The sequence below is a fragment of the Lagenorhynchus albirostris genome, chromosome 15 (assembly GCF_949774975.1).
Source record: "Lagenorhynchus albirostris chromosome 15, mLagAlb1.1, whole genome shotgun sequence".
Taxonomy (NCBI): Eukaryota; Metazoa; Chordata; class Mammalia; order Artiodactyla; family Delphinidae; genus Lagenorhynchus; species Lagenorhynchus albirostris.
Genome location: NC_083109.1, coordinates 48,668,982 through 48,692,828, shown reverse-complemented (window position 1 = coordinate 48,692,828; position 23,847 = coordinate 48,668,982). Strand labels below are relative to the sequence as shown.

Sequence of the window (23,847 nt, the reverse complement as noted above, 5' to 3'; positions counted from 1 at the left end):
AGATTGTTTATTTGAGATTTTTCTTGTTTCTTGAGGTAGGCTTGTATAGCTATAAACTTCCCTCTTAGAACTACTTTTGCTGCATCTCATAGGTTTTGGATCGTCGTGTTTTCATTGTCATTTGTCTCTAGGTATTTTTTGATTTCCTCTTTGATTTCTTCAGTGATCTCTTGGTATTTAGTAACATATTGTTTAGCCTCCATTTGTTTGTTTTTTTTATGTTATTTTCCCTGTAATTCATATCTAATCTCATAGCGTTGTGGCCAGAAAAGATGCTTGATATGATTTCAGTTTTCTTAAATTTACTGAGGCTTGATTTGTGACCCAAGATGTGATCTATCCTGGAGAATGTTCCGTGTGCACTTGAGAAGGAAGTGTAATCTGCTGTTTTTGGATGGAATGTCCTATAAATATCAATTAAATCTATCTGGTCTATTGTGTCATTTAAAGCTTCTGTTTCCTTATTTATTTTCATTTTGGATGATCTGTCCATTGGTGTAAGTGAGGTGTTAAAAGTCCCCCACTATTATTGTGTTACTGTTGATTTCCTCTTTTATAGCTGTTAGCAGTTGCCTTATGTATTGAGGTGCTCCTGTGTTTGGTGCATATATATTTATAGTTGTTTTACCTTCTTGGATTGATCCCTTGATCATTATGTAGTGTCATTCCTTATCTCTTGTAACATTCTTTTTTTTAAAGTCTATTTTATCTGATATGAGTATTGCTACTCCAGCTTTCTTTTGATTTCCATTTGCATGGAATATCTTTTTCCAACCCCTCACTTTCAGTCTGAATGTGTCCCTATGTCTGAAGTGGGTCTCTTGTAGACAGCATATATATGGGTCTTGTTTTTGTATCCATTCAGCAAGTCTGTGTCTTTTGGTTGGAACATTTAATCCATTCACATTTAAGGTAATTATCAATATGTATGTTCCTATGACCATTTTCTTAATTGTTTTGGGTTTGTTTTTGTACGTCCTTTTCTTCTCTTGTGTTTCCCACTTAGAGAAGTTCCTTTAGCATTTGTTGTGGAGCTGGTTTGGTGGTGCTGAATTCTCTTAGCTTTTGCTTGTCTGTAAAGCTTTTGATTTCTCCATCGAATCTGAATGAGATCCTTACCAGGTAGAGTAATCTTGGTTGTAGGTTCTTCCCTTTCATCACTTTCAGTGTATCATGCCACTCCCTTCGGGCTTGTAGAGTTTCTGCTGAGAAATCAGCTGTTAACCTTATGGGAGTTCCCTTGTATGTTATTTGTCATTTTTCCCTTGCTGCTTTCAATAAGTTTTCTTTGTCTTTAATGTTTGCCAATTTGATTACTGTGTGCCTCGGCGTGTTTCTCCTTGGGTTTATCCTGTATGGGACTTGCTGCACTTCCTGGACTTGGGTGGCTATTTCCTTTCCCATGTTAGGGAAGTTTTCGACTATAATCTCTTGAAATATTTTCTCTGGTCCTTTCTCTCTCTCTTCTCCTTCTGTGACCCCTATAATGCGAATGTTGTTGAGTTTAATGTTGTCCTAGAGGTCTCTTAGGCTGTCTTCATTTCTTTTCATTCTTTTTTCTTTATTCTGTTCCGCAGCAGTGAATTCCACCATTCTGTCTTCCAGGCCACTTACCCGTTCTTCTGCCTCAGTTATTCTGCTATTGATTCCTTCTAGTGTAGTTTTCATTTCAGTTATTGCATTGTTCATCTCTGTTTGTTTTTAATTCTTCTAGATCTTTGTTAAACATTTCTTGCATCTACTCAATCTTTGCCTCCATTCTTTTTCCGAGGTCCTGGATCACTTTTTTTTTTTTTTCCCCGGTACGCTGGCCTCTCACTGCCGTGGCCTCTCCTGTCGCGGAGCACAGGCTCCAGACGCGTAGGCCCAGCGGCCATGGCTCACGGGCCCAGCTGCTCGGCGGCACGCGGGATCCTCCTGGACCGGGGCACGAACCCGCGCCCCCTGCATGGGCAGGTGGACTCCCAACCACTGCGCCACCAGGGAAGCCCCCTGGATCATCTTCACTATCATTATTCTGAATCCTTTTTCTGGAAGGTTGCCTATCTCTATTTCATTTAGTTGTTTTTCTGGGGTTTTATCTTGTTCCTTCATCTGGTACATAGCTCTCTGCCTTTTCATCTTGTCTGTCTGTCTGTGAATGTGGTTTTTGTTCCACAGGCTGCAGGATTGTAGTTCTTCTTACTTCTTCTGTCTGCCCTCTGGTAGATGAGGCTATCTAAGAGGCTTATGCAAGTTTCCTGATGGGAGGGACTGGTGGTGTGTAGAGCTGACTCACTGATCTGTTCTTTGTCCCTGTAGTTTCTTTCACCTTTGCACGAGTATCATATAAATGGAATTGTGCAGTCATAACCTTTGATTCTGGGTTCTTTTCACTTAGGATAAGGTATTTGTACGTCAGCAGTTTGTTCCTTTTGTTGCAAACAGTATTCCATTCCCCAGTTTAGGAATGTATTCTTTGTTTCCTATCTTAGTGAAAGGTGAGGCAAAATATTGTGGAGATCTTTTTCCCCCTAATATTAATAAGTGCTTGAAACAGTCATTCTCTCCACCTTGGATAAAACCACTAATAGATATATCTTATTATTAAGTAGTGCTTTTTAAATTTTTTCAACTGCAGAATCAAATGGCTATTTAACAGGGGAGGGGATTGCAGAAATTTTGAAATGTGTCAGTTTGTTTTATGGGATATTGACTTCTTAAAGGTCATACTCTTTGCATATTGAATACTGTATACATTAATGTCTCTTATCTAGCATTTATTCTGAAATTAAGTGATGCTTACATATCAGTTTTAGAAATAAAAAGTGTATATTTGTGACCTTTAGAACAGAATATTAAGTAGAAAACTTACGTTGATTAAATAAACATTTATTAAACAGCTTCGGTTCCGGGTAGATGGGGGATTGTGTGTATGTGTTAGGCAGAGGGCATTGATAAAGATACCAAGAGTTGAGGTGATGTCTCATGGTGGTTTTGATTGTTTCCCTGATGATTAGTGATGTTGAGCACCTTTTCACGTACTTCTTGGCCATCTTTATGTCTTTGGAAAAATGTGTATTCAGAGCCTCTGCTCATTTTTTAATTGAATTTTTTTTGTTGTTACTGAGTTGTATGTGAGTGAGTTCTTTACATATTTTGGATATGTACCTTATCAGATACCTGATTTGCAAACATTTTCTCCCATTCAATAGATTGCCTTTTCATTTTGTTGATGGTTTTCTTTGCTGTGCAGAAGTGTTTTCATTTGATATAGTTCCACTTACTGATTTTTGCTTTTGTTGCTTTTGGTTTTTGGAGTCAGATCCAGAAAAATCATCACCAAGACCTATGTCGAAGAGCTTACCATCTGTGTTTTATTTTAGGAGATTTGCAATTTCATATCTTCCATTCAAGTCTTTAATCCATTTTTTGAGTTAATTTCCTTATGCTATAAGATAGCGGTCCAGTGTCATTCTTCTGTACGTGGCTGTCCACTTTTCCCAAAACCATTTATTAAAAGAGATTGTCCTTTCCCATTGTACAGTTGACCCTTGAATAGCATGGGTTTGAACTGCACAGGTCCACTTAGAGGTGGATTTTTTCAGTAAATATGTGCTGTAGTACTACACGATCCGTGGTTGGTTGAATCCACCAATGCGGAACCATGGACTTGGAGGGCTGACTATAAAATTATATGCAGATTTTCAGTTGTGCAGAGGGTCAGTACCCCTAACCCCCAAGGTGTTCAAGGGTCAACTTTTTATTCTTGGCTCCTTTGACATAAATTAATTGACCATATATGCATTAGAATGTCAATTATAAAAAAGACAGAAATAACAAGTGTTGGTGAGGATGTGAAGAAAAGGGAACCCTTGTGCACTATTGGGGGGAATGTAAATTGGTTCAGCCATTATGGAAATCAGTATGAAGATTCCTCATACTGATTTTTTAATTTAATTAAAAATTAAAGAACTACTGTATGATCCATCAGCTCCACTTCTGGGTATTTATGCAAAGGAATAAAAGATGTATGCAACCCCTTGTTCATTGCAACATTATTTACAATAGCCAAGGCATAGAAGCAACCTAAGTGTTCATTGATGGTTAAGTGAATAAAGAAAATGTGCACACATATATAAATACATAAATGGAATATTATTTAGCCATAAAAAAGGAGATTTTGCCACTTGCAGCAACATGGATGTAGCTTGAAGGCATTAAGCTAAGTGAAATAAGTCAAACAGAGGAAGACAAATACCTTATGATCTCAATTATATGTGGAATCTAAAGAAAAAAACCCAAACTCATAGATAAAGAGAACAAATTGGTGGTTGCCAGAGGCAGGGTGGTGGGCAAAATGGGTGAAGGTGGTCAAAAGGTACAAACTTCTATTATAAAGTAAATAAGTTCTGGGGATGTGATGTACAGCATGGTGACTATAATATTGTAATAGTACTTATTGTATATTTGAAAGTTGCTAAAAGAGTAGATCTTAAAAGTTCTCATCACAAGAAGGAAAATTGTAACGACGTGTGGTGATGGATGCTAACTAGACTTATTATGGTGATCATCTCACAGTGTATACAAATACTGAATCATTATGTTGTACACTTGAAACAACAGGTATGTTGTTGTGACCTAACAATGCTGTGTCAGTTATAGCTCAAAAAAAATGTCTTTCAGTTTCATCATCATCGCAAGTACATTCATGGTTCCATGATGTGATATGCAGTGAGTTGTCCTTATAAAATCAAATGATGTAAAAATTTTCCTTCTTTACAAGTTGTTTTTGTCAGTTATGAGGAATCTAAAAGATAAACATTATAAATATATGCAAACAGTATGTCAGAGGTCTGAAGTTCTGTATTTTTAGGAAAAAGAAAATAATAGCAGGTCTGATCAGGACCAAAATATTCTGTGGAGATCAATAAAAATTGCTTAGAAGTTTTTCGCTTTGTTTCTTTCAGAAAACCCTAAAGTTTTGAGATGTAGTATTTTCCTTGGTGTAAACTGAAGAGTTGTACCATAAAGAATGGGGAAAAAATACAACATTTCATAAAAATTTTAAGGGATAATCATTTTTCAAAACCTTATAAAGTAGGTGATATTTCTTAGGTAGAATAGGGTTGGAGAAAAAATGATACTGTTAGTTCTTGCCCTTAAGGAGCACAGTCTAGAGAATGAGACACCCAATAGAAAGTTCATCACAGTCGTTGATGATTCTGTGATGGAAATAATCGTCCTCTGTGTTAGCATATGGTGGTTGAGAGGCCAAGTAAGCATTTCCTTCCCAGAGGGGAGGCCTGAGCTGAGCCCTGAAGGACTTGGCCGGCGGCAGAGGAGGAAGGTGAAGTATCACTAGAGAATGTGGTGTATTCAGGGAATCCCAGAGGTCGTGCATGACTGGAATTACGGGGTGCACGTCAGGGAGAAGTGGGAAAGGAAGCTGGAAAGATAGGGCATAAAGTGCTTGGCATGGATTTTATCCTGAAGGAAATTGGGCACTTGAAAGAAAACAGGAAAGACCTAGGACTTTTTGCCAGTGTGCTTCTATCCCTTGGTTGCTCGGACCCCCTCCCATTTTTCTATCTAGATTTGAGGCGGGTGGGGGGAGAAATGGGGGCTGTTACTTTCTCCGTCAGGTTTATGGAACTCCTTATTGTTCCTGCCCTGCCTTTCTGACTCCCTGCCTCAGCCTCCCAGCAGGTGGGGAACCTGTTACACCTAGTAAGACTGTCTGTAAATAAGATTGCATACAATCGGAGTGAGACAGATGTTTAGCAACTGGGCCTTTATTCTATCTAATCTATTTTGGCTGTTGAGATGATTTTTCTGTAAGTTATTTTTCTTTTGGTGGCGGGTTTTTTTCTGTGGGTGGTGGTTCCTAGAATTTAGGTTATTGAATGAGTTTTTTTCCTTACCAAGTAAGGTGTAACCATAAAATGGTTTTCGTGGAACTCTAAACATTAACATGCAGCTAGTAGAGAGTTGCTGTTTGGTCTACATAGGCTGTCTCAAGGACATTGTCTGTACTTTGCTGTGAGGTGAATGAAGGACTTCTACAAGTGGAAATTGGCTGTAAATTTAACAGTTTAGTCACCCTGGCTTTGGGGGATTAGCTAGTGTATCAGGGCAGAGGGTTAACTAGGAACATTTTCTGGCTCGCTGCTGGCCTGTGTAGTGACTGCGCAAACGACAGAACGGCGCTTCCCTCGGTGGCGCAGCCCCAGGAAGCAGGCAGATGGCGCTGCTGCCAGCTTCGCAGCCCTGCAGAGGCGCCTCTCGGCTAGTGGAGCAGGGGCTTAATTTAGCTCTTTCTTGGCCCCCTTGGCCAGGCACGGTCTAGAAAACTGTACTCAGCAGCTGTGGACATTTTGGGCTTATCAAGGGATGGAGGATTTGCTGTGTGCTTGCCTGAGTGATCTTTACTTACTGGGCAGGGACAGATTTTAAGGCAGAGCCTGTTAGTTCGCCCCACAGCAGGCCCCAGTTTTCATCCTTGTGACCTTTGCTTCACACCTGTAGCTGATAGTTGTGCGGAGGATAATGGTAAGAGGTGGTGTGACTCAATCTTGACTGTTAAAGAAGACCGTTCTCATCCTTTGTGTTCTTCATATCTTTGCTGTTCATCCATTTAATAGTCACGGGAAGAAAGGAGAGAGATACATCAAATGTCAGTATGTTTTTTAAATCTGTAGTTGCGGTCGTCAGAGGACAGGTAGAAATTACTGTTTCAAATAAAAATTTTAAGCTGTCTGGTTGTTTTGACTCTTCCAAATTAACACTCAGAATATCCCCGTGCCAAAAAAAGAGTCTATTATAAGTCCCTTATCCCCCCAAGATTGCTTCCTTACCTCCAGAAATAGTTGGCCATAATTATTACAGTAAACTGGAGTTGAAATCCTTGCCCTTGGGGGCATTATTTTACTGCATAGTATAGTAACGGTGGTTCCTGAGGACAGGAGGCATCCATAACGCTAAATAGTATAGTGTTTTTCCAAGGTAGAAAACTACGTAATATGTTTTATAGATTTGTCTACCCAATATATACTATTTTGGTACATATTGAGTTAATTTTATGTGTTATTTTATGTTAAACTATTTAAAATCCTCAGTTGTATTAGCCATATTTCATGTGCTCAGTAGCCGTGTGTGGTAGTGGCTGCCATATTGGACAGTGCAGACAGAGAACATTTGTATCATCACAGAAAGTTCTGTTGTTCAGCACAGCTTCAAGGTGGTGTTGGAGGTGGAGTGTCTTAGCATCATTTGCATATGGCCACCTATTTTCCTGTTTTCAGTATGATAACTAAGCCAGAAAGACATACTGTCTACCCAGAGAATAACCTCTAGTATTCCAGGGAGTGGGGTGGCGGCAGAGTGGAGTTCAGGAGGGGATCTAGAGACCTAAATGCTTCTCAAACTAATTTCATTCATTCTTATTTGAACTCTCAGTGGCTTTTTGGTAGGGAGATAAATTAAATGTATGTATTCTGCCTCCCATCTTGACACAGGATCTGTGAGGTTCTTAAATCTTACATGTAAAAATGTCCCTGAAGTACTTGTCACTCTCATTTTATTTGTTGTGTGATCATTATTGCTCAGAGGCACCAGTTGTAGTAGCCAAAAGCCTAAATATTCTGTAGTCAGTAATTTTCTGATTCTCTTGGCCCTTGTGCAAGGCATGGTGTAAATAAAGGATAATTGTGAACCCATTTAAACTCCCCAACTCCTTTGATTAGCAGTTATGGTGGGTGTTTAAGAGTTGGTAGGTTGAGAAAGGACCTAATTAATGCCATTTTTTTTCTGCCAGGTGTTTGTAAATTTGAAACTGTATTTGTCTGCTATGCAGTATTCTACTTTCAAATGTTTCAGACGCTCAGCTTAGAAAAATAATTTTTTAAAAATTAATAATTTTCTGAGGCAAAACAATAGCTTTCATTCCTGTTTTCTCCAATGAGGATTGGGTTAAGTGTAGTTGGCATCAGTTATGGAGCCAGCAGGCATCCTACGTGAGTTTGGTAGTATAGACATAGACCACTGTTTCTGAAGTTTTGTTGAAAGGTAGGCTGCTGTAAGCCATCACATTTCGTTTTTGGCCTGGTTCCGTTGTCTACAATAATTGAATCAGAAAACTTGAGCTTCTTTCAAAGATTACCACCCTTACTCTAGAAGTGGAGAGAGTTGATGTTTTAACTTTAAAATACCCAGTGTTTCATAGTCTTTGTAGCTTTTACTTCCCCCTCTGTTTGTGAGTAGTAACTTTATTTAAAGAAGCGTACACTGGGTGAATGTTGAATATAAAGACAGTTGCCTCCGTGTACATTATGCATTTAATCTCTGAATCAGTGTTTTACACAAGCTCTGCCAGAGGAGACTCAGGTTTGAGATCCATTATGCTTCAGGTACAAGTTAAAACTGGTAGTCACGTGAGGTAAAATAAGTGAAGAATCATTTAACAGCAACTATTTTAACATGGGGGTGGAGTTCTGAAAGCAACTGTTATTCTCCAGTGGTCACTGGTACAGAACAGAGAGAAACTGAAGTCGTGGATAACATATCTTTTTAAGGTAATCACAAGGCTCTTGTAATAGCAATCTATTTTTGCTCTCAAGATTTTCTTTCCCAACAGTGCAGCAGATTTTGGTCCTATTTCAAAGTATCCTTTAATGGTCTTTATTGTTAAAACTTTGCAGTTGAATATAAATAACTCTTTAGAAATAAATTTAAAATTGCAACTGAATTTGGTTTTGCTTTAAAAAATAAACTTTGGATTTCTTGACAGCTGAGCAGTTAAAATGTTAATAATTAACATTTTAGAGAAATACTGAAAACTGAGACTTATGGGAGAGGATCTTTTCTATTAGGTAAAAAACACAGTGAACAAATGATTCTGAATATTAGTGTTACAACTGTTTTTAAGAGATTCATTGAAATGTGATAACAAATCCACAGAATTTAATACTCACAGGAATTCTTAACCATCATGATAGATGAACTGTATTTCAATATAATTGGTTTTTTTTAATGCTGTATCTTTTATTTTGATTGAAATACCACGTTGAGAAAGGACCCATAGGCTTTACCAGGAGTCTGTGGCTCAAAAAATGCTTTGACTTTGGGCCTATTAGTTTTTATAATGTACTCTATCACTACTGCTTCATTATAAAAGTTAAACTTGTAGGCAAAGAAGTAAAATAGCAATGAGCTAAGATTTTAATGTTTCTTGAAATTTTAGAGCAACAGTTTAGTGATTGTCACCTGGGGCTGATTGGAAATGCAGAGTCTCAGACTCTACCCCAGATATTCTGAATCAGAATCTGCAAAATCTGCATTTTAACAGGATCCCCAGGTGATCCTACTGACCTGGTGCATGCCCCTAAGTAAATCAGTTGAAGGAACTCCTTTACTCAGGAGATGTTAAATGACACGCCCGAGGTGACACAGCTGGTTAGTGGGGAAGCTTGGGTGGAGCTGTTGCTCTCATAATTCTGGTGCTTTAATATCAAGTTACCTGCTTTTGGCCTCTAAAAAGTTAATAAACTGTAGTTACTTAAGGAGTAGTTTATCTTTTTTCCATCCCACTAGTCTGTACCCCAGGCTTTCCCGTTCACCCCCCAGAGCCAAAGGTGGAAGAAGAGCCCTGCTGGTGCCCGTGAGCCCATGGAGGAGCAGTGGCAGAGGCGCCGGGCTGGAGGAGTGGTGTCCCCTGCCTTCCCAATCTGCCCTCGTGGTTTTATTTTAGTCCAGCTTTATAAAAATCATTATCAAGAGTCTAGGCACCAGTTGTTTAATCTTCCATATCAAGTGTATTCCAAGTATATACTAAGTAAATCAAGGTCTAACAAATTTAAGCATATTTTATTCATTACAATTGAATCTAATGTACATGTTGCCTCGTGCATGTTTTAAATTACTTTCAAGGGCAAAAGTTAGTATTACAGTGTTAGTCGTCGTAAAGAAATCGTACTTGTTTAACATCGAAGCCCCTAAAGCCACCGCAGTGGGAAGATGAGAGAAAATGAGCATTTGGTGATATCAGTCAGCCTCCTGGTCACTGACCTGAACACTTGATTCTGTCTGCTTCCTCACTGTCTTCCCTTCCCAGCCAGCGGCTGTGGAGCACAGGGGATGTCCTCACCACCTCCTCCTTGTACTGTGCCTGCCACGCTGGTGGAGGCCTCATGGCCCCGGCCTTGCTGACCGCAGTGGCCTTTAGGTTGTCTCCTTGCCCCAGTCTCCTCCTGTCCTGGCTCTCTCATGCATGGCTTCGTGTATTTTCCAAAAAATACCCAGTGCCTCCAGACTCCTGGGCCTGCCGTTGGTGGCCTCTCCCCCGAACCCAGTCCACATCCTGGTTTCCTCCTCTCATACTGGACGAACCGTGTTCTGTTTGTCAGGAACTGTCTTTTCATCCTTTCAGCCCCCTTATTCTGGAGTGCTTTAAGTCACCTTCCAGACGAAACTCTCCTTGATTTACCTGCATCCCCTCCCTGCCCCCAGTTTGATCTCTACCTTCTTTAAACGCCCTTCTGTTGGAGTTTATCAAGGAATAGTGAATGTTTTACCAAGTATTGAAGCACTATATGTGCTCTTTATCTTCTCCACTAATCAGTACACTCCCTTGAGGGTCTGATTTATTCTTGATTTCCTCAAGGGAACACAAAAGTGAACAAGACAGACATATAGTCTTAAGGAGCTTACTGCCCCTTTGGGGAGACAGTCAAGTAATCTTGAAGGTAGGACATTGAGGCTGTAGTAAGTGCTATGGGCTAGAGGCATATGATCTCATGGAAGCGCGTGATAGTGGTTTTGGCCCAAACAACTTGTTTTCCAAGTGAAAATTGATCTGAGGTGTAAAGAGTGAATGAGGCACAGTGAGCAGAGGCCCCGAGCCGGGAGGGAGCCTGAATGCAGACAACTGACAGAAGGCCGGTAGTGAGCTTCCTGAACTTCCGAGCACGGGTGCTGTAAGTTAGGGCTGCAGAGGTGGGCGGATCACGCCTGCGCAGAGCAGTGGAAAGCCGCCACTGAAGTGTTTTACGCACGGTGATGGTATTCCTGTTCCAGATCTGTGGCTGCAGTGCACTGGATGAATTAGGGGGAGTGGAGGTGATCACAGGGTGCGTGAGCAGTCTGTTGTGTTTGGGATGACAAATTAAACGCCAAATATCAGTGGCCTAATAATAGAGTAAAGGTTTATCTCTGTCGTGCAGTGCAGTGGGGTTGGGCAGCCCTCTTCTGTCTTGAGGTGTGTCTGCCAGGGTCATCTTTGCAGGGGAAGGCAGAGCTTGAAGATCAGCTTTAAAGGGCCAGGCCTGGCGGTGCTTCCTGTCACGGTGACCACCTCTCACCGAGCAGGGCTCAGTCTTGTGGCCCCAGCTGAGCTTGCGAGGAAGGCTGGAGAACGTGGTCTTCCTGGGTCCATGCATGTCCTCGTCTCCCTCCCCTGCAGTGACTTGAGAGGTTACTGGCACAGTTACGGTAATAGGCAGTGGTAGCTTGGGCTGGGAGAATGGCAACAGAAATGGGGAGAAATGAATATCTTGGAGAAAAACTTGGAAATTCAAAGGGCTAAGTGAGGTGAGGGTAGAGGATTGTTGAGGATGTCTCTCAGGTTTGGCGCTTATATGAAACTGGGATGGTGGTGTGTACTGGGAAAGGAAGACTGATGAGAAGGAGACCAACCTGTATCAGATTTTGGACATGCTGAGCATCAGATCCCTTTGAAACATGCAGCTGCAGATGTTAGATAGGCAATTGGGTGTAAAGACTGTGAGTTCAGAAAGGCAGAAATCTGAACACCGTGCGAGTCCTTTGGATTAGGTGATGGAAACCTCGAGCGTGGATACCTCAGGAGAATGCAGAGTCCTTCCTTTCCACCAACACCGCCATCAGCATCTGCTTTCTGCCAGATTGCTCAACTGTTGCCTCTCTGACCTCACTGAACCTGTGGGGTCCTCGGATCCCTTTGCTGGTCCTTAGGGGATTCCCTTTGGAACTACCCATCATAGCTATTCTAAACCTTTACCCTCCCTCTTCCTATTTTAGAGGAATAAAGGCATAGTCTTTCCTAAGACTGACTCGTGCATCTGTGCCCTGCATCTCGTCAGTCTCATTAGGATTCTGACTGTTGTTTGAGTGGTTAAGTATCCTCTGGAGCCAAATCGCCTGAGTTCAAACCTCAGTTCTTCTGTCAGTTTCTGTGTGACCCTGGCCAAGTTACTTAATCTTTCTATGCCTCAATTTCCCCATCTGTAGGATGCAAGCAGTAATGGTAGCTAGCTCATAGAATGGTGATTTAGAAGTGTGTGACAATAGAAGTACTCAATATTAGTATTTTTTTCTTTTTCTTTAGGGTTTGGCTTTCTTTCTCTTGTTCCTTCAAGCTCTTAAACTGTTAGTGTGGCTGCATCTCCCCAGTGGAAGACAACTTACATGCATTGGAAGTCAGCGTTCAGTCCTCCCCTTCCCTTCGCCATCAGCCATCCTGTCTGCTGTACCTCAGTTCCCTGTGCATCCCCAGCCCACTGCCCTGGATTCCTGCCCATCCCTCTGTCTCCTGAAATGCTCAGAGGCCCAGTCGTCAAGCCCAGCGGTCCGTTTCCAGTCATTCTCGAACTTTACAGTTTCTGGTATTGCTGACCTCCCTTCTGGAAATATTTTCTCTTGGCTTCCAGGATGGTCTTTTCCCCCTTCTTACTTTTTCTTCTTAGCCTTCTGATAATTTCTTCTTAATTCCATTGACTTGTTTCTCTTTTGCTACTTAATGTTGATATGCCTCCGTGGTATTGACTTTGGTCCAAAATACCGATTAAGTGGAGCCTTCCTGTTAGATTTGTGCTGTTTCCAGTTACTAACTGGTCATCTCCACCTAGATGTCTTGCACATTCTTCAAGATTAACGTGTTAAACTGTGCCCATCCTCCCCCTTCTGTTTATCCATCAGTCTTTCTAGTCACCAGTCTGGAGAATCCATCCAGGGTCGTCTTTGATGCTCTTCTGTACTGTTTCTCTCAGCTGTATTGGCTCTGCTTTGAAATGTCCTTGGATTTGTTTTTGTTTTCAGCAGCACTGCTGTAGTTCAGAGCTTTCTCTGGATATTGGCAGTTGCCTCAGAAGTAGTCTTCCTGCTTCCAGTGTCTTTGCCAGTTTCTCCTTCACAGTCTTTGGTGTTAGTTTCCTCAAGCATAAATGTCTCTAGTATTCCCCTCATCAGAAACCTCCATATTCCTCATTTCAGATAGAAAAAAGCCAAAATTCTTCCTTACTGAGGCTTTTAAGGTGCCTGTAAGTTACAGCCAGATTTGACGGAGGTTAGTTGCATTATGATTGCAGGATACACATTTACTTTCTGTTTTCAATTACTGATACATAATTAATTTAATTTCCAAGTCGGAATTGAGTGTTGTTTGAAATACTTCACTTAGATATTGACAGATACATTCAAATATTAATTGGTTGGATTCAAGGCTTCACATGTTTCCTTCATGCTTTTAAAGATGGATTAGTCAAATGTGATTTACAAATCACCAGTTATGGACTAGGGAATTAGAGGAATTAGGGTCTGTTTCTAATTCCTTGTTAATTTTTGTCACTTTGAACATTTTATTCATCTCTATTCAAAAAATCAAAATAAAGATTCTTAACTTGCTTTCCATAGATGAACTGTGAAGATCAGAACAATACTACTCCTAAAGCAGTAAAAGAAGGTTTAAGGTAGTATTTTTTAAAAATGGGAAAGCGGTAAGATTGTGTAACTTTGGAGGTAGTTTTCTAGCCTTAATTTTCTATATATTCCTCTTTGTTAGAGTAAAATGTTCATTTAGGATTAGATTAGGTAGGATTGAAGTGGATTATGATTAGATGTAGATTAGATTAGATGGGATTGAGGTGAGCTCTTTTAATCAATGAGATGATTAAGTGGCCCAGTTACCTTAATACTAAGTAACTGCTAGGATCTTTGTGTATTTTAACCCCCAGAATTCTTACATGGATTTTTCTTTTCTTTTTTTTTTTTTTTTTTGTGGTACGCGGGCCTCTCACTGTTGCGGCCTCTGCCGTTGCGGAGCACAGGCTCTGGACGTGCAGGCTCAGCGGCCATGGCTCACAGGCCTAGCTGCTCTGCGGCATGTGGGATCTTCCCGGACCGGGGCGCGAACCCGTATCCCCTGCATCGGCAGGCGGACTCCCAACCACTGCGCCACAAGGGAAGCCCCTTACATGCCTTTTTAAGTAACAACTTTATTGAGATATAATTCACATATCATAAATTACGGTTCGCTGATTTTCAGTATGTTTCCAGAGTTGAGCATCCATCACCACTGTCAAATTCCAGAACATTCCATCACTCCAAAAAGATGCCCGTCCCACTAGTAGTCACTCTGCATTCCCTCTCCCCTTTGCCACTGGAAACCACTAATCTGCTTCCTGTCCATGGATTTGACTGTTTTCAACATTTCAGGGAATAGACTTGTGAGCAATGTGGCCTCGTATGTCTGGGCCTTTACTTAGCATGGTGCTTTTCAAGGTTCATGTGTCGTGTAGCGGGTATCAGCACCTCATTCTGTTATGGATGAATAATATTCCATTGTATGGATATGCCACATTTTGTTTATTCATCAGCTGATAAACATTGGATTCTTTCTACTTTTTGGCGGTTAGAAATAATGCTGCTATGAACTTTCATGCACAGGTTTTTGTATGGACATATGTTTTCATTTCTCCTGTGTCTACGCTGAGGAGTGGTGTTGCTGTGTGTTAACTCCATGTTTAATGTTTTGAGGAGCTGCAAGATGGTTTCCTGAAGCGGCTGCACCATTGTTGTAGTTCTTTCAGCAACATTTAAGGGCCCTAGTTTCTCAACAGCCTCACCAACATTAGTTTCTGTCCACAGCCATCCCGGTGGGTGTGAAGTAGTTTTTCATTGTGGTGTTGATGTGCACTTACCTAATGACTAATGGTGCTGAGCGTTTTTTTCCAAGTGCTTCTTGACTGTTTTTTAAAAATCTTCTTTGGATAAATGTCTATTCAAATTGCTTGCCCATTTTTAAATTGGGTTGTCTTTTTTATTGTTGTTATAAGGTTTCTTTATATATTCTGGATGCAAGTTTCTTATTGGATATACGATTTGCAAATATTTTTTCCTAGTGTGCAGGTTATTTTTTCATCTCACACGCATTTATATTTAATCAAATGGTGTGATGTTAATTTTGGGTATCATTAACATTTTGGCATTGTTTAGTATTTAAATTCTATTAAGTTTATAATTCTTGCTTTAGAAGAGCTAACATGCAAACCAAAGTAGTTAATGAAGCATAAAAAATTATAAAGTTAATGGAAATGGCACATTCCTTAAAGAAGTTGAAAAGATCAAAAAGTGATTTTAGATCTTTGGTTATCAAGATCTTATGTAACCACTTCTTCATTTTGGAATAGCAAGTATAACTTGGTAAAAGGTTATTTTCTGTAGTCAGTATAATCCTAAATTAAGCTATCCTCTTTGTTATAGCAGTAAATATTTATTTATTTTTAATCAAGATATAATCGACATATAACATTATGTAAGCTTAGGGTTTACAAGGTGTTGATTTTTGATTCATTTATATATTGCAATATGATTACCACCGTAGGTTAGCTAACACTTCTATCACATCACATAATTATCATTTCTTTTCTTGTGGTGGGAACGATTAAGATCTAGTCTCCTAGCAGTCTCATTTATTCTAATTTTAATTTAAAACTTGGAGATTTTATAAATGAAATTTTACAGGTATGTGACTGATACGTTACTGGATTAATCATATAATTTTGACATGTTAGTAGAACAAAGATCTTTCAATTCTTTTATTAGTGAAGTATGTGCTGTAGTAGTGGAATTTTCTCAACCCAGCCACTCTGACCATCTATTATTCGTTATGAAAAGAATTTCGGGTATTATTAACACCCAAACTGGGGAGATGACTGCCCCAGTCAGGGCTCTGAGCAACCTGTATAAGAAGAAACTAATTCAGCACCCCAGGAAGCACTGTTTGCTAGGTTTCAGGGTTGGAGGAGCTGCTGTAGCTGAATCTTCCCTTACTCCCGCATAATAGTGATGAATGGCTTAGATATGTAATCTTTTTAAAAGTTTAATGACTGAAATTAGTGTTTGCAGCTCAAATTTTCTAGTCTTCCTATTAGATGGTAAATATACCTAAAAAAATTTAAGTGTATGCCAGTCTATGAACCAAAAGTTACGTAGTGTTTTGTATTTGGCATGATAAAAACTGTAAGCCTCCTTATGATTTTTTCCCCTCTCATTCTAGGCCTCAGGAGTGCAAGTTGCTGATGAAGTATGTCGCATTTTTTATGACATGAAAGTTCGGAAGTGCTCCACACCAGAAGAAATCAAGAAAAGAAAGAAAGCTGTCATTTTTTGTCTCAGCGCAGACAAAAAGTGCATCATTGTAGAAGAAGGCAAAGAGATCTTGGTTGGAGATATCGGTGTAACCATAACGGATCCTTTCAAGCATTTTGTGGGAATGCTTCCTGAAAAAGATTGTCGCTATGCTTTGTATGATGCAAGCTTCGAAACAAAGGAATCCAGAAAAGAGGAGTTGATGTTTTTTTTGTGGTAAGCATTGTTAGAAATATTGAACCTTTGTAAATCTCAGAGTTAATCTCTTATTGTCAGCTTAGCACCTCACCAGATTCTTCTCCAACGCGCCCTGCCAGGAACCAGCCTCCCGCTTCACTTGTGCCTCTGTGGCCTTTGAAGCTGGTGCTGGCGTGGCCTCCAGCTGGGATTTGCTCTGCATTCACATTGTCCAGTAGGGTAGCTACTAGCCTCTTGGGGCTGTTGAAATTAAAGTCTGAAGTTCAGTTTCTCAGTTGAATCACCACATTTCAAATGCTCAGTAGCCACATGTGACTAGTGGCCACCTTTTTAGGTAGCACAGCACCGATACAGAACATTTCCTTTGCTGCAGAAAGCTCTATTTATTGGACAGCGTTGTTGTAAATAGTGAAACTGTGCTATAAAGTGATTTACATGGCCTTAAAAGGCTGTTTAAATTAGTTATTCTGGTCTTTTCAAGTAAGTTCATATTTGAGATTAAGCTTGATTTAAAAGTCACCGTATATTCCTCATTTAATTGTATTGTATGTAGTACATTCCTTGGTATGGAATTCTTACACAGCGAGAATCTTCTCTGGCTTCCAAGGGGAAGGGGGAAGTGGTAACGGCCTCTGATTTGGGGGGCGTGAGTGTCCTCTGGACTCTGGGCTGAGCCCAGCAAGGCAAGGAGGGGCTTAACTCTCAGCTGTGTGCCACCAACAACGTGGGACCATGGGGCTGGGAAGTCAAAAGAGTTCAGGTCTCAGGGAATGTAACCCTAGGCCACGGCTCAGTCCCTTGCAGCCCTGGCTGCACCTGGTGAGGTCAGATGTGCGTATTGGGCGCCCACTGTGGAAGGAGCCTGGCAGCCACAGACACAAGTGCATAAAGATAGTAGTGAGACTTAAAACCGAGCATGTTGAATGAAGGTGCATCCTTTAAACTTTTATTTCTGCTACATGCCAGGCATTGTGTTAGGGCTGGGAAAATAGCTGTGAAAAAACCAGCTAAAGCCCTGGCTCTTCCGGGCTTTACTCTTGAGTGGCAGGTATGGCAGGTAAAGGTTTAAGCTTTTAAACTGGTTAATATTTCCTTCATTTGCACTATTTTTTATCCTGGATTTTTATCCTTTTTTTTTTCCACTATGAAAATGATACATCCTTATTAAAGAACATTTGGAAAATAAAAGTAGAATGAAGAAGAGAAGATTCAGTGTTAGTGCAGTGTTTTATTTTTGCTTTATTACTTTTTAAAAGAAAGATAAAACCTTATAGGAGTTTTCCATCACAAGCTCTGTTTAGGGCCCAGGGAACGGCTCTTGCTTCAAGTATTTTGAAGATCTGTTTAGAGTAAAATCAGAACAGCTAAAGCTTTTTTTGTCCCTGACGTATTTTGCATAAGAAAAGCACCCACTTACTTTTGTAGCTGGTGCATCTGAGGTCCTTGTTGTGGCTTTGCCTCCCTCCTTGGACCTCAGAGTTGTGAGGAATATGCGCTGAGAGACCGAGAAACTGCCCTTCGCCTTGTTCCCAGGAATAGACTCAGCCCGCTGTGTGGGCGGCAGACTAGCTGAGGGCCCCACCGGGCCACGGTGTTCATGACTGTGGAATGTCCTGGAAATATGGCAGCTAAATGGAATCGTGGTGGTGTGGAGTGCAGGCAGGCCTGAGGTTTGGTGTATAGTGAGAGATGATGCATTCGTAGATGTGCAGTTTGAATAGATGAGATGTTTCTGTGCATTGTTAGTATTTCTCTTACTTTCAACGTTGCAGGTAAAGAACATGGTAAAGCGTATGCTGTGCTTCCAGTATTCGTTCAAGAGGGGGAGGCACTAAACATTTTGTAAATATGAGATAATAGTTATATTAACAATTAAGACATAATGATTGCTGAATTACCATTAAGCTTAGAAAAAGAAATCCTTGTGACGTGTTTTACTATGTTAGACTGAGATGGACAACGAGTGCCTGAGGTCAGAACTTGCTGCTGGAACAGATGTGAATGAGGGGACCGGGTGGGCAGGGGTAGTAAGGGGACTTGGACTTTATATACATTCTTTTCCAGAAAACAACCTGAAGCAAAAATTGCTAGCATCTCTTAATTCTGGGTGGCAGATACTTGACTTACAGATTATTCTCTGTACTTTTCTGTATTTTGAAACTTTTCCACCAGAAAGTATTAAAAACCTCATACAAAGATGGTGGTTATTAGCCTGAACTCAAGCCTTTATTGATACGAGTGAAAAACAGTTATTTGCAAGAAAACAGTTGGGTCATACAGTGAATTATCCAACGTTGTTTCTTTTATTCTAGCGCCATTAACTGATTTCTAATCATTGGTCCTCAACTTTTTTCCCACCTTCGTCAACCTGAGTTATTCTGTATACGCTCAGCCACCACGGTCCAAGGAGCGGAATTGGAAAAATTGTGTAGTTAGAGGAGCTCTCCCAGAAGATTCTGAGGACCCTCCCTGCCCACTGCTGCAGATGTTTAACAAGATGTAAATTGAGCTTTCTCTAAACCACTGTTTTTCTTCTTTGGCGCTTCTGTATCCAGGGCTCCAGAACTAGCACCTCTGAAAAGTAAAATGATCTACGCAAGCTCCAAGGATGCAATCAAAAAGAAATTTCAAGGTAAGGCCTAGCTGACTTCCGGTACTCGGCGGTGTCGTGAGCCCTGGCACGGGGACCGCCTGTTCTAAGAAGCACCTTACTCTCTTTGGAGGGCCCTGGCCACAGAGGAGGGCATCACTGCTTGTTTAGAGGAAAACCCTGGAGGCTGACCCAGCTTTCTGCACGTCTCTGCCTTGTGCAGGCCACCCTGGGCCGAAAGGCCTGTGTTCGGTATTCTGTTCCCTCGACACTGTGTGTGTACTCCTGTTCAGTCTGGTGTGAAACTAGTTTGAGATGCTGTCAAGTTTCTCACGTAGCAGGTGGGGACTAACTGGTCATACTAAGTAATAAATTTGCTGTTACCTCTGAATGTAGTTGACAGAACACAGTTGCACAAAGGAAATGTTCATAAATGGGAAGGGCTGCTCTTGTCGCTGGCTCTTCTTTGGAATGGTATGATTTTACGTTATAGACGCATCTGTGTCCAGAGGAGAGTGGCCTCAGTCCTTGGGCTGGCCAGTTATATTTGACTTGCCACTGGGTGATTGGGACCCTGATGAGATGGCCTGGACGCACTTACTGTCTCCAGCCAGGAGGAGATGTTGGTATGATGGACAGAGCATGGGGCAAGTGCCCTTAGCCCGCTGAGGGCTAAGCTTGTCGTCTGAGTGCTGTGTGACCTCCACGGGCCGGGTTCTCCCAGCTGGGAACGGGAGGTGCACAGTAGAAGAGGTGGCCCCCTACCTTCCTGCTGTGGCCGCTCCAGACAGCTGGGAGAGCCGCGGTCACAGGGCTTGGCCTAGGGTCATTTTCATTTTGCTTGTTTTACTGTGACTGATTTTTATATTCTTGTAGTAGATCGGGTTTGCCCTAGCGTGTTTTACTTGGGAAAACAAAGTTCTCGCTTCCTTTCCTGCATCGTGCAGTCCTCGTCAGGCTCCTCATGTGCTTGGTTTGGTGTCGGGCTGCCCCTAGAAGTGTGTGCACTGGCCGGGGAGCTGGTGTTTTGACGTGACCCCTTAGCTTCAGCACTGGCACAGGGCACCCCAGAGGGCGTCGGAGTGGATTCCTCCTCGCTCTGCGGTGCGTTCCAGTAAAGGAGCTGCTCCGTGGACTTGATCTGCTGACGTGAAAGACCATCTCCCTGGTGCCTTTTTTCCTGGTGAAACCTTCGCTGGCTTTCTCCAGTCAGTCCTGAGTGGTCCAAAAGCTGACCTGCTGTGCTTTCAGCAGCTTAAGAAATGGTCTTAAAATTATGGAAAATCAGAAAATGCAGCTGTTTAAAAGAGAGCAGCTGTTTACAGAGAAGCTACTGTATATGATTCCATAATTGAGCTCCTTTTGTGCAGTGTGGTGTTGTAATTTTGATGAGAAGGCGATCAGTAAAACATTTTACATAGTCTTAATTGTGACAGATTTCTTGATGTATTGTGCGGTGTCACTGGAGACCTGTTTTCTGGAGCAGAAGTGATCCCATTTGTAAGTGCTCTTATTCCTCAATTCAGTTGACTAAATCAACTGTACGATCAAAACATCAAATTCATATGTTTCTGTATATTTCAAAAACCAAGAAAAACTTCCTAGACCTGCTTTTTAACTTGTTGAAATACAGCGCATCTGTAGAAAAGCGTACGTGAATTACGGTTGTTTCCTGGTTTAATGACCAGCGCCCCGAAGCCTTCCCGGTGCCCCTCCTCACACCACTGCCCCTACTTCTTCCCCCCAGGGACACCAGTCCCCTGGCTCCTAACAGCATAAGGTAGCTCTGGCTGATTTTGTGTTATACGAGTGGAACCGTCTAGAACATACGCTATTAAGTCTGGCTTCTTTTTGTCAGCATTAGTCTGTGAGAGTCATTCGTGATGATGCATGTGGTTACAGATTGCTCGTCACTGTGTGCTATTCCGTGGTTTGTATATGCCACGGCTTTCCCACCCACGTTTGAACTGGTCTTTTAAAACAGTTGGATATCTTAGAGAAATACGTAAGCTACTGCCATAATTCTAAATAGAATTGTTGTTTTTCCTCCCTAGGCATAAAACATGAATGTCAAGCAAATGGGCCAGAAGACCTCAATCGGGCTTGTATTGCTGAAAAGCTAGGTGGATCCTTAATTGTAGCTTTTGAAGGATGCCCTGTGTAGACCATCACTCGGTGCCACAAACTGAAAGCTTCCGTGTTTAATGTTATCCTTTCGCTATGTAAGTAAAGCTGATGCGTTTAGGCCAGGGACTCGCTGAGGGGAGCTGTCTTGTCATTTGCTAGGGTAAACTATTCCATGCACATGTGCAAATGACCCTAAATAAATCTAAACTCTAAAGTTGTATTGGTGTGAAATTAAATTCTTACTGGCCAAATGCCTGTTTTGATTAGTTGACTTGTAAAGATTTTTGTTAAGCTCATGATTTTTAATAGTGCAGTTCACACAACAGTCCAAGGCCACATGAAGAGAACTACTGCATCTTCATTAACCTCAGTAGTTACTTTGTTTCTTTTGCTTAGAGAATTGGTCATAATCTGGTTATAATTTTGGCCCAAATTCTTTTTTCTCTGTTGAGCTAAACTGAGTAATGGAAAATAATTCTCACAACATGTAACAGCACTAATGTACTTACTAACTACGTAAGATTCTACCAGACGTGTGGTGGAGACTGCTTAGAACCAGCACCGATCCTGCACAGCACGACTTCATGCACGTAGCTGACACACAGGAAGCAGCTCCTGCAGCTGCAGCTGCTCGCTGGTCTAGTTGGGAGGCTGTTCTGAGAGTGACCTTGCATCTTGGAAATCTGGAGAATGTGCACTGTCTTGTAACAGCGAATTATAATGCAAATTTGGGCTCCAGTGTAATCCACTTTGTTGATGAAAATGGTGAGGTGGTGTATTGACAGACTGGGATACCGGGATGTCTTTAATTGTGTCTCCTTCAGAACTGTGTTGCTTCTGGTACAATAAGGTTTGGAAGAACATTATGTTTACTCTGGGGCCTGGGCAAGCTTCTTAATTTCCTAGAGTAGTTTGCCGACTGTCTGAAGCAGGGAGCGGGTGTGACGGCCGACAGCCACAGGAAGCCACGCTGAGGACACCTGGAAGTGACTGCCTTTCACATCACAGGCGTAACACTGAAAAACACAGAGATGCATAAACAGTGGAATTTAGAAGTAGCAGTACTGGCTTTATGTAATAAAGGAAGCATTTTTAATTTCTCTCTCGTGTAATTATTCATGGCTGAATTGGGGATAAAGGATTTTGCCTTCCATGTGTGGGGTTAGGTGTGGAGGTTTGGGTATTTCGGACAATTAGCGTTAAGGCCACAGCCCCCTTCTCCTCTGATTGAATGAAAAAGTTGGTATAAAAGTTGGGAGTCTTTCTCTTATTCCAAATGTTTATCCAAATGCCAGGATTTTGTCTCCTCTCTGATTCATCTGGGAGCCAAAAAAGGATACGCTTTGATCAAAGTACTTCTTTCAAAATTATCTAGAAAATAGTGCTGGCTTTACCAGCACTGGCTTTACCAGCACTATTTTCTAGATAATAGTGGTTTTCTAGATAAAAGTGGTTTACTGATAAGCTGCTTGTCGTTCTTTCATCCTGAATTTGTTTTCTCTTCTGGAAAGCAGTGCTTTTAGTGAGTGTACGTTAACAGGCCTCCGAGAAGCGCTGCAGGCCCAAGGCTGCCCTTTTCAAGAATCAGCTTTGTAGGTAGAGCCAGGAGTCTAGAAGGAGAAGGTCTTTTCTGTGGCTTCACCTTGTGACGTGTGGCCCCACCTGTATGAGTACCACCACTCCTCCGTGCAGGTATGTCGGGGTGGGGCTGCTGCCGTGGGGAGGGTTTCGAGCACAGGGATGTGATGTGATGTAAACAGCTCCCAGCGGTCCACTTGACTCCAGAAATTGGGAAATGCTAACAGTCACTTATATCTCTGCCTAGGGGAGCTTTTGGATTCCTGAGGTTGGGGCCCAAGAATCCTGCTAACCAGCACTCCGGGTAATTCTGCTGCAAAATTAGAGTTTTGAGACCTCAGCTGACATTGGTGAGGAATAAAACCACAGGTATTCTCTGCTTTCAACACATTTACACTTTTATAAGTGTTAACACATTGCAGAAGTGTGTGTGGAAAGCTGACTTAGGGTTCATTTAATCATTACTCTTTTGTCCCGAGGAAGAAGCAGATAAAGCCATTGCTAACGGAAGTTCAGAGCTTGACTGTGAAGTTTGTTACTCAGAGAATATTAATCTCTAAGAAAACAGTGAGCACAGTGACTCAATAACATTAGGCTTAGTCGAGTGGTTTCCTTTTTTTAGAACTCCTCAGAGTGCTGGCTGGTCCACACACAGAAGTGCAGCTTCTGTTTCTTCACCAGTTCGTGCCCTTTGGACTATCAGAGCCTGGATATGCCCAAGGGCAGACTCATCACTTTGTCATGACCTGGGGCACTTCTGAAACGTGCAGTCAGTCTTTAGACCAAGTTCCAGCCGGGCTGCAGCTGGAAGAAGGGTCACTGCATGGTTGGCTGGAGGGGCAGCAGGAGGGGACTTACTGAGCCTGCAGCCAGTGTCTCAGTAGCCAGTCCAGAGAGGTAAAGTAACTTGTCTAAGGTCACACAGCTCATGGGCGGCACAGCTGGACAGCTCAGGTATCGTTTTCCGGTCCTAA

At 41.7% G+C, this 23,847-nt stretch overlaps 1 protein-coding gene across 3 annotated transcripts in view; it reads left to right on the top strand.

Moving 5' to 3' along the window:
- Positions 1–22,395, top strand: part of DSTN (destrin, actin depolymerizing factor) — a 38,034-nt gene extending 15,639 nt beyond the window's left edge. Inside the window, exons 2-4 of one of the 3 annotated variants that reach the window (XM_060123230.1) lie at positions 16,289–16,596; positions 19,134–19,210; positions 21,223–22,395. In XM_060123230.1, the coding sequence (XP_059979213.1) occupies positions 16,289–16,596; positions 19,134–19,210; positions 21,223–21,332 (495 nt within the window). In that variant the 3' untranslated portion in view covers positions 21,333–22,395. The other 2 variants (XM_060123229.1, XM_060123228.1) reach the window with 2 other exon arrangements.
- Positions 22,396–23,847: the final 1,452 nt, after the last annotated feature.